Source organism: Ursus maritimus, unplaced genomic scaffold, assembly GCF_017311325.1.
Source record: "Ursus maritimus isolate PB19 unplaced genomic scaffold, ASM1731132v1 scaffold_5, whole genome shotgun sequence".
In the NCBI taxonomy this organism is placed as follows: Eukaryota; Metazoa; Chordata; class Mammalia; order Carnivora; family Ursidae; genus Ursus; species Ursus maritimus.
Genome location: NW_024426663.1, coordinates 29,868,438 through 29,881,656, shown reverse-complemented (window position 1 = coordinate 29,881,656; position 13,219 = coordinate 29,868,438). Strand labels below are relative to the sequence as shown.

The window sequence follows — 13,219 nt, the reverse complement described above, 5'->3', positions numbered from 1 at the left end:
AGAGAGAAGTTCCTTTGTCTAGACACAGTGTTATTTCCCCCCCCCCACTTGTGGGCAGTGTACTATCAGAGGAAATTCTTACTAAAAGTAGGTAAATTTGACCTCTTCCTGTTTAGTGAAGCTCGTTACAGAATAAACGGTATTTTCTATGCTCTCTTCAGGGTCTTCTAGAGAAAGTTGATTCAAAGGAAGAGAAACAGAGAGGAGACTCTTTGCTATAAAATCTCACATAGCCCTCTAGAATTCCTGGTTCCACTGTCAGTAGAAAAATCTACCTTGAACTGATTTTTGTGCCAGGCGGAGGCAGCTATAGTCTCTTTCTGGTCTCCCTCGTGGTCATGAGAAAGACTGTAGGTCGTTCTGGGATTCCATCCATAACCTTGAATTAAGACGAGTTTTCTCTGCCTGAAAAATGCCATCATTGCGATGACTGTGCTGTGAAAGAATATGGAATATTAATGTAAAAACAGCGGCCATGTAATTTGGTTATTGTCCCAATGAGTCTTCTGCTTTTTACATCAGCTGTAAAAGTATTAGTGTCAGTGGAATTAAAACCAATTTTGTCTGGAGTAGCATTTCATGCCATCACTGAAGATACCTGGGAGACGGTTTCAGGAGTCTGTTGCAAGACCAAGGACCCATTAGGAAAGTGCTTCTGAGCCAAGTGTGGCTAAAAGGGAAGCCCAAGTTTCCAAAGGCATGTGTGGCCTACGCGTGAAAAATGGGCTTTCCATAGACTGCGTTTTGTTTGAAATTTAAATCTGCCCTAGAATGCACCCTGGGATTTTGCTTTAAGAAATTCTGTTGATGTTTTCATTTGCTGGTTTGTTGAATCATCTCCTATCTGCCTCACTAATAACTGATCATTTATGTTATTAGGAAAATTAGGCATTTTGTCTCCCTCAAGAAACTGTGTTGTACCACTGACAATAATAAGCAGGTACGGTATTCCGTTTCCTTCCTTCGCCTTGTCACCTTGACCATGCGTTACGTTTCTCACCACTGTTCTCTGCCTGTCTTTCTCCGTAGCTTCCTGTAGTTGCCCATTTAGGAGGGTTATGGCAAAATTAGGCTCCTTTAACAAATAGTTAAAAAAAAAATTTGCTGCAAGCTTCTGCTGCTTTATTAGAAAGGCACGTCAGTTACGATTTAGCTCGTGGCCGTGCAACTGAAGACTAATGTATTTGATGAGAGCAGAAAATTCTTCTTCCAAATAAAAACTGTTCTATTTTTTCTGTCTTAATTTCTTAAACGAATGAAAAGCATATATGTGTTTGAGCATTTCACTCCTACAAATTCCTATCAAAAACAATTGTTCCAAGTTAGTAAAAATTAGTGCTCTGAGCACTATTGGTTTTTACCATTACATCATGTAGGACAAGACATTAGAATCTTGTTTTTGGGAGTAACAATTTTAGTTGCTATGTTGCTATGTTGAAGAACTTTTGAGGATAGTTTTATCATAGAGAGCAATGCTGATACTCCTATATTTTCCTTTTTCATTATGCTTTTGATACTGGATTGTGTGTATTTGCATCATGCTTTAAAATTTATTGGTTAAAAAGTTCTGAGGTAATGTAATTATCAGTGATCTATGTGTGAAAACACTAAATGTAGCTTTTGACGTTTATGGAGGTTTTAAAAGAGATAATATCTTCAAAGGATGGGAAGGTTTTGGGGGCATAAAACATTTTAGGGAAGCATGTCAGGGAGCTGGAGAGTGTGGGGTCAGATGGTGGAGGCTGACCAGGCAAGGAGAGGAACTGCCGGGTGATAGGACCGTGGACGCCTGGGCTCACCCCCCTTGAGTACACCGCTTCCGGAGGGGAGGCGGGCCTGGGTGCTGTGACCCTGTGCAGGATTTTCAGCTGGTATCTCAGTCCATCAAAGGTACCCGTGCCTCATACTTTTTTTTTTTTAAATAATGATTTGATACTTGTATATATTGCAAAATGATCACTATGATAAGTCAAGTAAACATGCATCACCAGACATAATTACAACATTTTTTCTTGTGATGAGATCTTCTTTTGAGACCTGTTCTCTTAGCAACTTTCAAATTTACATTACAGTGTTAAGGATAGTCACTATGTTGTACATTATATCCCCATGACTTATTTTATAAGTGGAAGTCTGTACTTTTGACCCCCTTCACCCATTTCACCCCGCACCCTTCTGCCCCCACCCTGCCTCTTGCAACCAACCTGTTCTCTGTATCTATATGATCGGTTTTTTGTTTTTGTTTTTGATTCTACATGTAAGTGATACCGTGTAGTATTTGTCTTTCTTCATCTAATTTCACTTAGCATAGTGACCTCAAGGTCCATCCATGTTGTTGCAAATAGCAAGATTTCCTTCTTTCTGGTGGCTGAGTAATACTCCATTGTGTATATTTTCCACATGTTCTTTGTCCATCCATCCATCAATGGACAGTCAGGTTGTTTCTGTGTCTTGGCTGTTGCAAACCCATGCTGCCATGATCCTAGGAATGCAACTATCTTCCTGGAGTTAGTGTTTTCCTTTCCTTCGGATAAATGTCCAGGAGTAAATTACTAGAACATACAGTAGTTCCATTTTTAATTTTTTTGAGGAATTTCCATAGTGGCTGTGCCAGGATACATTCCCACCAACAGTGCATGAGGGTTCCCTCTTCTCCACATCTTAGCCGACACTTGTCATTTCATATCTTTTTGATACTCGCCATTCTAACAGAGGTGAGTTGATAACTCATTGTGTTACTGATTTGCATTGTCCTGATGACTAGTGATGTTGAGCATTTTTGCATGTACTTGTAGGCCATCTTTATGTCTTCTTTGAAAAAATGTCTATTCAGATCTTCTACCAATTTTTAAGTCGGATTTTTTTGTTTGTTTGTTTCACCATTGGGTTGCAGGAGTTCTTTATATATTTCGGTTGTTAGCCCCTAATGTGATATGATTTGCAAGTATTTTCTCCCATCTGGTACGTTGCCTTTTTATTTTGTTGACAGAAGCCTTTATTTTGCTGTGCAGAAGCTTTTTAGTTTGATGGTAGACTCAATTATTTTTCTTTTGTTGCATTTGCTTTTGGTGTCATACCCAAAGAATCATAGCCAAGATTGATGTCAAGGAGCTTAGTCCCCGTGTTTTCCTCTAGGAGTTTTATTGTTTCAGATATTATATATGTTCAAATATTTCATCCATTTTGAGTGGATTTTTCCATATGGTCTAAGATAATGGCCCAGTTTCATTCTTTTGCATGTGGCTGTTAAGTTTTCCCAGTACCATTTATTGAACAGACTATACCTTCCCCATTGTATATTGTTGGCTTGTCATAAATTATTTGACCACATATATGTGGGTTTATTTCTGGGCTCTCTATTCGGTTCTGTTGATCTATGTGTCTGTTTTTATGCCAACTCCGCACTGTTGGGAGTACTATAGCTTTGTGATGTAGTTTGAAGTCAGGGAGCATGATGCCTCTGGCTTTGTTCTTCTTTCTCAAGATTGATTTGGCTACTCAAGCAAAATATTCTAGAACAGCAAAGGGAATCGTCCAAGATTTAGTCCAACATAAAATGCTTCTTTCAACACTGAGAATTTCATCGAGGATCAGGAAGCTTTCACTTCTATCATCACATAGAAAGACGCATTCTTGGGGACCTGGGGGAAAGGAAGGGAATTTAGCTTTCATAGAAAAACAAATTCTCCCAGCAGCGAAGTTGACACATTCCAGGAGGAAGGATGAGGTCTACGTGAGAGGTGACGTGGGTGGAGGGGAAGGTGGAGGGCATCCTGGTGGCTCTTGAGAGACAAACTACTGAACCCAAGCAGGGCAAGCCAACCTGTCACAGGCGGTGAAGCGTAGATGCCCCTGGGCTCATTCACACTCAGACCAGAAATGAGCCCAGGGCAGTTCACGTCCAAAATTAAGCACAGCCTTCCCCTACCAACCTAGGCTTGCTCCTCCTCCTTCCTGTCTTTATCAGTCAGTCGGACCGCAGTCTCCTTGTCACCAGTCTCCTTGCAACCACATGTGCCCCAATGCTACCCATCCTTCACGGTCCATCCCAGGGAATGTCAAGCGCCATCCCCCGCCTCAAGCCCGCAGGTACCTTCTTCGCTGTGTATCACCCCCACTGTTACCGTGGCCATTTGTGTGCCTCACTGGCCTCCCTCTCCCGTGGGGCCCCCTGCCTGTGCTTGTCTTGGTGAGGCTGTCCTGCCCGGTGCATAGTCGGTCCTGCCACTGTGGGTTAGCTTGACTGGAATCGAATGTCAAGGTCCTGGCTTCCTGCCACCTCCAAACCCTTCCTGCTTCACAGAGAAAGGAGGCAAACCCTAGTACAGGACTTAGGGATGCAGCATCGCAGGGCCACCTCTTTCTGATGCTCTAAATAGAAATGTCTTTATTGCCGTGAATTAGCTGCTGTTCTGAGAAGAGTGGAAACGTAGAGCTCAGATACCCTGAGCCATTGACGTCACCTAATGGTGCTGCACAGGCCTGGAGAGACACTTAGATTTTCCAATAACAAAGAATTTTTATGTCTCTGGCTAGCCACAGTGTTTTTCCTCCTCATCTAAGGAGGCTGAGGTGAATGGTGATGGGTCTGTGACGGGAAGGGCTCCCCAGAGGGTGGGAGCAGCCTGTCTGAAGGCGGTTCTGGCCGCGCTGCTTTCTGGGGTTTAGCCTTGACGTCAGGATCCGCCCATGGGCTTGCATTTTAACAAGGAATGAGGTTGTAAGCCAGGGTGCTATCTTCGGGTAGTGCCTGTCATCAGAAAACATCCCTTTTCCTGTGTGAACCCTGTAGCTTTTTGCCAAGGGGCTGGGAGTGCTCGGTGAGGTTTGTCGTCTGTAAACACTGTCTTCCACCGCACACACACTTGCTCCCCAAATGTGCCCAGCACAGTCTCTGCCCCAGAAGCCGTGGGGGTCACAGATAAACAAGATAGATTTCTAGAGCATGGTGCAGGGGAGGTAGGAGCCAAGAGCAGGAGAAGCTAGAATAAAGGACCAAAGGAGACTGGCTAGAATTTTTTTAGGTGTCATCTAGGACAAGGGGCAACAAACTGCACCCTGCAGGCTGAATGTGGACTGTTTTGTGTGGAAAGCTCTGTTGGAATACAGCCACACGCTTTGTTCTATCGCTCTTATACTGCAACAGCAGACAAGTTACTGCAGATGCTACGTGGCCCACGAAGCCCAAGATGTCTGCTGTCTGGCCCTTCACAGAAAAAGTCTGCCAACCCCATTTCCAGAGGATAATTTTCTTATTGGACTACCCACTCTGCTAGGCCTGGGACAGTCTCTGGGATCCCAGAAATGGCTCCCTCCATGCGCAAACACATTTCTTGGGGCCCTTTGCCTTCGTGCCACCCGTGCACCCTGGTGCAGAGCCTGTCTCAACCCCTTCATGCGGTAAGACAAGAGGACCTAGTCCTTTAAGGCTTTCGCCTTTTCATGGGGTCTACAACCAAATCCAAATGCATGACTCAAAGTGGAATTTCAGAGATCTGCTACTATGGTCCAGGAGTCAGTCTCGTACAGGGAAAGGAGACTTGCAGATCCCGACTTCACACTTGCTTCTCCTAAGCTGGCCCAGACAAAGCAGCGGGGCCTCCCCACTGGTGTCCCAACAGTGCCCACCCTTAGTGCATCCCCCATTTCCACTTTTTCCTCCAAGCCTTGGCCGTGAGAATACACAGCGCTCCAGAAGCCAGCATGCCAGTGGCTGGTGCAGAGCCCTGACGGAGTATGACGGCCAGCGGGCCAGAGGGCGGCGGTGCGGCTGTCAGTGCTGCGTCCTTAGCGTTGGCTCACTGGGCCCTCTTCTCGTGGATGGATGGCTCCCAGGCCATGGAGAAGCCCCAGAGAGGTGCAGAGCTTGCCTGTCCGGGAAGAGGAAGTCGCTAGTTTTTGTGAAGTTAGGGAGCACAGACACCAATGAACAGCTGCAGAAAGTCCTCCGTGTTGCACTGCGATAGAGCAGGGGAGGGTCGTGAGCAGGCTCCGAGGAGCGTGGTGCTGTCTGGCTAACCAAGGTTCCGAGATAAGGGCCGAGTGAGAACAGAATGAGAGCAGTCGGACCTGCATTTTTCACGGGACTTTCCAGACCCGGGGCGCGCTAGGGGTGGGGAGAAGTACCTGATTTTAAAATTCCACTGACAACCTCTACTTCCTCATTTTAGGGAAGAAAAGTTGTTTCAGCAATGATAAAAGTGGGAAGGACATAATGTCTGAATGAAGAACAGCTATTGAACTTGAATAAGTTTGACTTAATGGATAAACTTGCTTCTTCCATTGCAAACTGATGGGAGCATCGTCAGAGCTTAACATCAGCGTGGAGATGGATGTTTGGGGGTCATTGCTTTATTATTTTTTAAATACTGATTTATTTATGAGAGAGAGGGTAGTGGTGAGGGAGAGAAAAAGCAGACTTTGCGCTTAGTACGCCCAATGTAGGCTTAACGCAGGGCTCCACCTCACAACTCCAACATCATGACCTGAGCTGAAATCAAGAGTTGGTTGCTTAACTGACTGAGCCACGCAGGCACCCCTGGGAGTCATTGCTTTAAAAGCACGTTCACCTATGTAACTTGTTTGAGAACAGTAGGAGCAGAAGTAGGAGCTGAATTTTCTACATTTGCTGTGATGGAAACTTGCTTTGAGCTCAATTTTGGGGGTTCATTTATATTTTGTTTCATAGTCTGCTGTTTAATCTTGAAATTTTTGAAGATTAGGAAAAAAAATAGAACTTTACTACAGTAACAATGCATATGACTAAGCCTGTCAGAAGTACCTAAAACAAGATACAAAGGGTATTGAATAGTAGCAAGTAAGAAAGGAGAAAGAACAGGTCTTCAGTTTGCTAAGACTTCGTGTGGGGAAGGAGGGACTGGGCCCCAAGGAAGGCAAAAACAGTGGGAATTTTAAAGGAATCAGATTAGGCTCAACATTGGAAAGAATTATTAGAATGGACCGGACCCCTATGTAGTTTGTGGGTAGTAAGTTCATCACTAAGGGAGGTATTCAAATAGTATATTGAGGACTCAGTAGGAAAAGCTGTCTGGGGAGGTCACTGACTGGCCAGACGTCAGTCTAGATCAGTGGTTCTCCAAGTGTGGTTCCCTGGAGCAGCAGCAGCCCTGGGAATTTGTTAGAAGTGCGAAGTCAGACCTAGAGAATCAAAGCTGCAACACAGGGCCTGGGCAGTCTGTTTTAACAAGCCCTCCACGTGATGCTGACTCACTCTGAGGTTGCAGAGCTACCGGACAAGACGAATGGCTGCCAGGCTCTGGTACTGTGAGCTCGGATCACTGGTTCATGGACAGGGTCTGTTCTGGGTTAAAGCTACTCAGAAAAGATTTTTTTCACTTCTGGCCATCCAGCCCTCCCCTCCTGAGTACGGGGACCCTGACCCACACTGCTCAGGACGTTGGCTTGCAGAGGACCCTGTATTTTCCTGATTTCTGGACTTGTCCTCTAGGTATGGCAGAACAGGGTCCTTAATACTGAGACCATCTCATAGCTCATGGTATTCTTTACAAAACAGAAGTGGCCGCCGCAGGGAACCAGGGGAGACAGGCATACCAAATCACAGGATGGGTTCTGCTCATTGCTAATCCCTAGTGATAAAAATGTTTAAATTTGTCCTAAATGCCCAATATTTGATATACATCACATGTTTTTAATGGCATCAACTGTTGGCAGCTTCCTTGTCCTTCAGGACTCAACCCAGCTTCTCCTCCAAGAAAGCTTCCAGAACCTGCCAGCCGTGTCTCGCCCGTACCTGCCATGAGGTGATGGGGAGGCTTGTCTTCTGCATCACCCATTGGACTGTTAATCTTAGGCTGCCTTGGATCAGTTCTCACCTTGGGGCAGGGACGCCACCATGTGTGCCCTGTAGACATCCAGAAATTATTTTGAAAACTGATTTTTACTCCCTAACACAGCAACCTTTGGAAAGCCTAGGAAATGGAAGAGGAAGCTTCTGTCTAGCCCCGAATTAGTATTATGCGTAGAGTGTCGATCTCTCGGGAGCTAATAAGTCTCATGCGCCGTTAACTATTTTCCATGTTTTTCCAAGGCACACGTCCAAGGTTGACTTCTTAAAGGGAAGTTGGAGAAAAAGGGAAATGCAGTTGGAAACATGACCTCAGTAATCCCTGGAAGCGCCTGTTCACCTTTGGAAATGTTTTTTGTGCCATCAGCGTGTTAGCATGATGCTGAGTTTGTGCACGGGGACGTGACTCAGTAGATGCTCCAAATATTTGTCGATGTATTTGCTAAAGCCGCTAAGTAAACATAATTTTTCCGGTTAGCTTTAGTACATATTTACATGAAGCTATTTAAAGAAAGGCCTCTGATGTTGCAAAACCACAATTTTTCCTGAGAACTAAGTTGGAACTGCCAAACCCTGAGCAGACCTGAATGGAGTACCTGCTGCGTGTCTGAGGGCACGGAGCCTCAGTAGGTGGTCCCAGCAGGGAACAAGGACAGGCAGGGACACTGAGGATGCAGCGATGGGCTTACATGTGCGGGGAAGTCTTGGGTCAGAGGAGAGGAGACACACAGCTTCGTGGCTGGCATAGCGGGTGGCTGCCGTGGCCAATCACGACAGGCTTCGGGAAGGGCCGCTGGGGTCTGAAACTGAGAGGGAGTTACCTGGCTGCTGAGGGGGAGGGTGAACCCGGAATGTTCTGGACGTGCACACCTACAATGAGCACTGTGGGGGAGCAGGTAGATACAGGTGCCCTCACCCTGTCAGAGCAGCTTGGCCCTGTGTGGTCCACAGGACCCCGGACCCGGGGCTGTCCGCTGTGCACGGTGATGGGGTTCCATAGCATTGTCCTCTCTGCCACCACAGAGGTGTTCAGCCGCTCCAGGGGGAAGTGTCAGCTTGCAGAAAAACCAGTTTGACTGAAGAAAGATAGGTTTGGTAACGGCAGTAAACAGGCATAGACACATTTAAGACCACTAGGATTTAAAGAGATACTATGTTGGCCTTTGAGGAGAAGGAATTTTTTTTCTCCTAAATTTAACTGAAATTCTAAAGGCTGCATTTTTATTGATTTGTCATTCAGGCTGTTGGAAGATTCTGCTCACTGTGCAGACTTAGACTAATGGAGCCCAAGAGACTTTCACGTTATCTTAGACCTGATTGTTAAAAGTTGTATTTACTTACCATTTTTTATGCCATTTATGGATATTAGCACTATCTGGAAATTTTTTGTTTTCTGAGGCAACAGCTGGTGACTGACTCCTCAGAAGGAATTCACTTCACATTGAGAAGGTCTCAGTTCTGGGCAGGCTGGGCCTAAGCCGAGCATTCACTCGTCCATGGAGTGGGCATCAGTTGCCCCCAGGCACTGTGGTCCAGTGGAAGTCACAAGGCCGGGCGAGGCTGAGGTAACAGGTGTCTCCCCACGTCCGCTTCCACTGAAATCCTTGGGTGGCTAATGGGACCCCGGCACCCAGTCAGTCACCCTCACCCTAAACCTGGGAACCCCCTTCAGCACACTTCCTTTTTTGCGTCCCCCGCATCCAGAAGCCACTTAGTCTGAAGAGTGTGTCCTCCTCACAGCTCTGGACTCCATGGCCTTCTTTTCATCCCACTGTGCATTCTGGTTGTCTTGCTCCAGCTTCCTGTCTGCTGTCTGCCGCCATTGAGGGGTGTCCTGGCACCAGCTCATCCAGGCTCAGTAGGGCTGATGGTTTATTTTCTGTGTGAGCAAGTTGTTAAACCACCCATTATTAAACACTTAAACTATGGAAACATGCAGTCCATTTTTTCAAAACTAAGTTCTCAAAAGCCATCACTTACTTCCTGAGTGTGTTACGACATTGTACTATTACCTATGCTTGTGAGGACATCAACGTTTGTTTCCTCTGTGGGACAGAAATACCACAGGAAGCTGAGCTGCCACGGTCAACGACAAGTCGTGTTGGTAGCTTCCAGCAGCCAGGCTGGGGGTATGTTTAGACCAGGGAAATTGGCAAACACTACAAATCAGGACTTTTTTTGTGTGTTTAGATAAAACCTGCTTGGTTTATTAGAAGTGCTCCTTTTAATGCCATTACAGTGAAGACAATGAATGGGAACCCCCCTCGCTCTCCAAGCAATGTTTATGTATGTGTATGTTAGCTATTCATGTCTACAAAAATTCTTTCTGTAACAACAGGAACCCATTCTGAACAGAGAAACTCATAGGGAAATAGGATCAGGAAAGCCATGTTGGAGTGGACAAAACCCAAAAACTTTTAATCGATATTTGTGGCTTTTTTTTTTTTTTAAAGATTTTATTTATTTACTCGACAGAGACAGAAACAGCCAGCGAGAGAGGGAGGGAACACAAGCAGGGGGAGTGGGAGAGGAAGAAGCAGGCTCACAGCGGAGGAGCCCGATGTGGGGCTTGACCCCACAACGCCGGGATCACGCCCCGAGCCGAAGGCAGACGCCCAACCGCTGTGCCACCCAGGTGCCCCAATATTTGTGGCTTAATCTAGATCACAGTACATCTGTATTGGTTGAGTTTGTTTTGTTTCATTGAGGTAGAATTGACACATAACGTTGTATAGTTTTAGGTGTGCAGCATAATGATTTGACACATGCATGAATCGCAAAACGATCTCCACGGTAAATTTAGTTAACATCCCTCACCACACAGTTAAAATAGTTTTTCTTACGAGAATACTTAAAATCTACTCTCTCAGTAACTTTCAAATATGCAATACGCTATTATTATAGTCACCGTGCCACACATTACATTCCCGGGGCTTATTTATCTTATGACGGAACTTTGTATCTTTTGACCACCTTCACCCAGTTTACCCACTCCCTGCTGCTAGCAGCCACCAGTCTGTTCTCTGTATCTATGAGATAGGGGTTTGGTTTGTGGATTCCACATATTCCACATGAGATAATATGGTGATACGGAGTTTTTCTTTCTCTCTCTAGCTTATGTCATGTGCCATACTGTCTCAAGGTCCATACGTGTTGTTGCAAATGGCAAGATTTCTTTCTTTTACTCAATTGTATACATATTTCCCATTTTCTTTATCCATTCATCACTTGATGGACACATAGATTTTTTACATTATATTGGCTATTGGAAATAATGCTGTAGTGAACAGGGGGTACATATATTTTGTCAGAGAGTGATTTCATTTCCTTCTAATAAAAACCCAGAAGTGGAATTGCTGGACCATATGGTAGTTCTATTTTTAATCTTTTGAGTAATCTCCACACTGTTTTCCATAGTGGCTAAACCCATTTACATTTCCAACAGCATAAAAGTGTTCCTTTTCTCCACATCCTCTCAAATTTCTTCTAATTTTTTGTCTTTTCGGTAATTACACTTCTCACAGGTGTGAGTTCATATCTCACAGTGGCTTTGATTTATGTTTCTCTGAGGAATGGTGATGTTGAGCATCTTTTCATGTACCTGTCGGCCATCTGTATGTCATGCTTAGAAAGATGTCTGTCCAGATCTTCTGTCCATTTATTTTTTTTTAAAGATTTTATTTATTCATTCGACAGAGAGACAGCGAGAGAGGGAACACAAGCAGGGGGAGTAGGAGAGGAAGAAGCAGGCTCATACCAGAGGAGCCTGATGTGGGGCTCAATCCCATAACTCTGGGATCACGCCCTGAGCCGAAGGCAGACGCTTAACCGCTGTGCCACCCAGGCGCCCCTGTCCATTTAAAAATCAGATCGTTTGCTATTGAGTTGTATGAGTTTGTTATATGTTCTTACATGTTAGCCCCTTATCAGATATGTGACTTGGAAATACTCGGTAGATTGACTCGTCATTCTGTTCATGGTTTCCTTTGCTGTGGAGAAAATTTTTAGTTTGCTGTAGTCCCAGTTGTTTGTTTTTCTGTTGTTGCCTTTGCTTTTGGTATCGCATCCAAAACACCATCATCCAGACAGATGTCAAGATCCTGATGTTCTGTTTTTTCTTCTAGGAGTTTTATGGTTTCAGATCTTGTAATTAAGTCTTTAATCCATTTTCTGTTGATTTTTGTTTATAGTCTGAGATGGTGATCCAGTTTCATTCTTCTGCGTGTGGCTGTCCGGTATTCACAGACCGTTCATTGAAGAGACTGTCCTTTCCTCATTATATATTCTTGGTTCCTTTGCCATACATTAATTGACTATATATTTGTGAGTTTATTTCTGGGCTCTCTATTCTGTTCCATTGATCTGTGTATTTATTTTAATGCCAGTAATATACTGGCTTGAATACTATAGCTTTGCAATACACTTTGAAATCGGGGAGTATGATGACTCCTGCTTTGTTCTTTCTCAAGATTGCTTTGACTCTTCGGGGTCCTTTGCGCTTTAATATAAATATTAGGATGGTTCTATTCTGTGAAATTACCATTGGAATATGACAAGAATTGCATTGAATCTGTAGACTGCTTTGGGTAGTATGGACATTGTAATGGTGTTAATTTTTCCAGTCCATGAGCAGGAAACATCTTCCCAAATATTTGTGTCTTTCTCAGTTTCTTTCATTAGTGTCTTACCTTTTACAGTTTTCAGATTAAAGGTCTTCCACCTCCTTGGTTAAATTTTCTTTTAAATGAAAGAGGAGCTTTATTAAGGTCTCAGGGCCTTGGGCTCAGCCAGAGGCCACCCTGTGGGCAAAGGAAGAGCTGGTGGAGGGGCCATATTTGACCATCTTTTGGGGGCACAGATTGTTAGTGTAGCCACACTTCTCGCAGCAGGTGACAGCACAGAGGTGCAGGTGAGCAAAATATTTGCAGCAGATCATCTTCTCTTAGTCCTATTTCTTTTTTTTATTTATTTTATTTTATTATTTTTTAATGTTTTTTTTTATTATATTATGTTAGTCACCATACAGTACATCCCTGGTTTCTGATGTAAAGTTCAATGATTCATTAGTTGCGTATAACACCCAGTGCACCATGCAATACGTGCCCTCCTTACTACCCATCACCAGTCTATCCCATTCCCCCACCCCCCTCCCCTCTGAAGCCCTCAGTTTGTTTCTCAGAGTCCATAGTCTCTCAGGCTTCATTCCCCCTTCTGATTACCCCCCTTTCTTTATCCCTTTCTTCCCCTACTGATCATCCTAGTTCTTATGTTCCATAGATGAGAGAAATCATATGATAATTGTCTTTCTCTGCTTGACTTATTTCACTTAACATTATCTCCTCCAGTGCCGTTCATGTTGCAGCAAATGTTGAGAACTCGTTCTTTCTGATAGCT

General features: G+C 44.5%; 1 protein-coding gene across 2 annotated transcripts in view; it reads left to right on the top strand.

The window, feature by feature from the left end:
• Positions 1-13,219, top strand: part of PDE8B (phosphodiesterase 8B) — a 342,584-nt gene that overhangs the window by 245,696 nt on the left and 83,669 nt on the right. For both annotated transcript variants that reach the window (XM_040622155.1, XM_040622156.1), the window contains one exon: positions 880-940. In XM_040622155.1, coding sequence (XP_040478089.1) covers positions 880-940 — 61 coding nt within the window. The remainder of the gene's footprint in view (positions 1-879; positions 941-13,219) is intronic.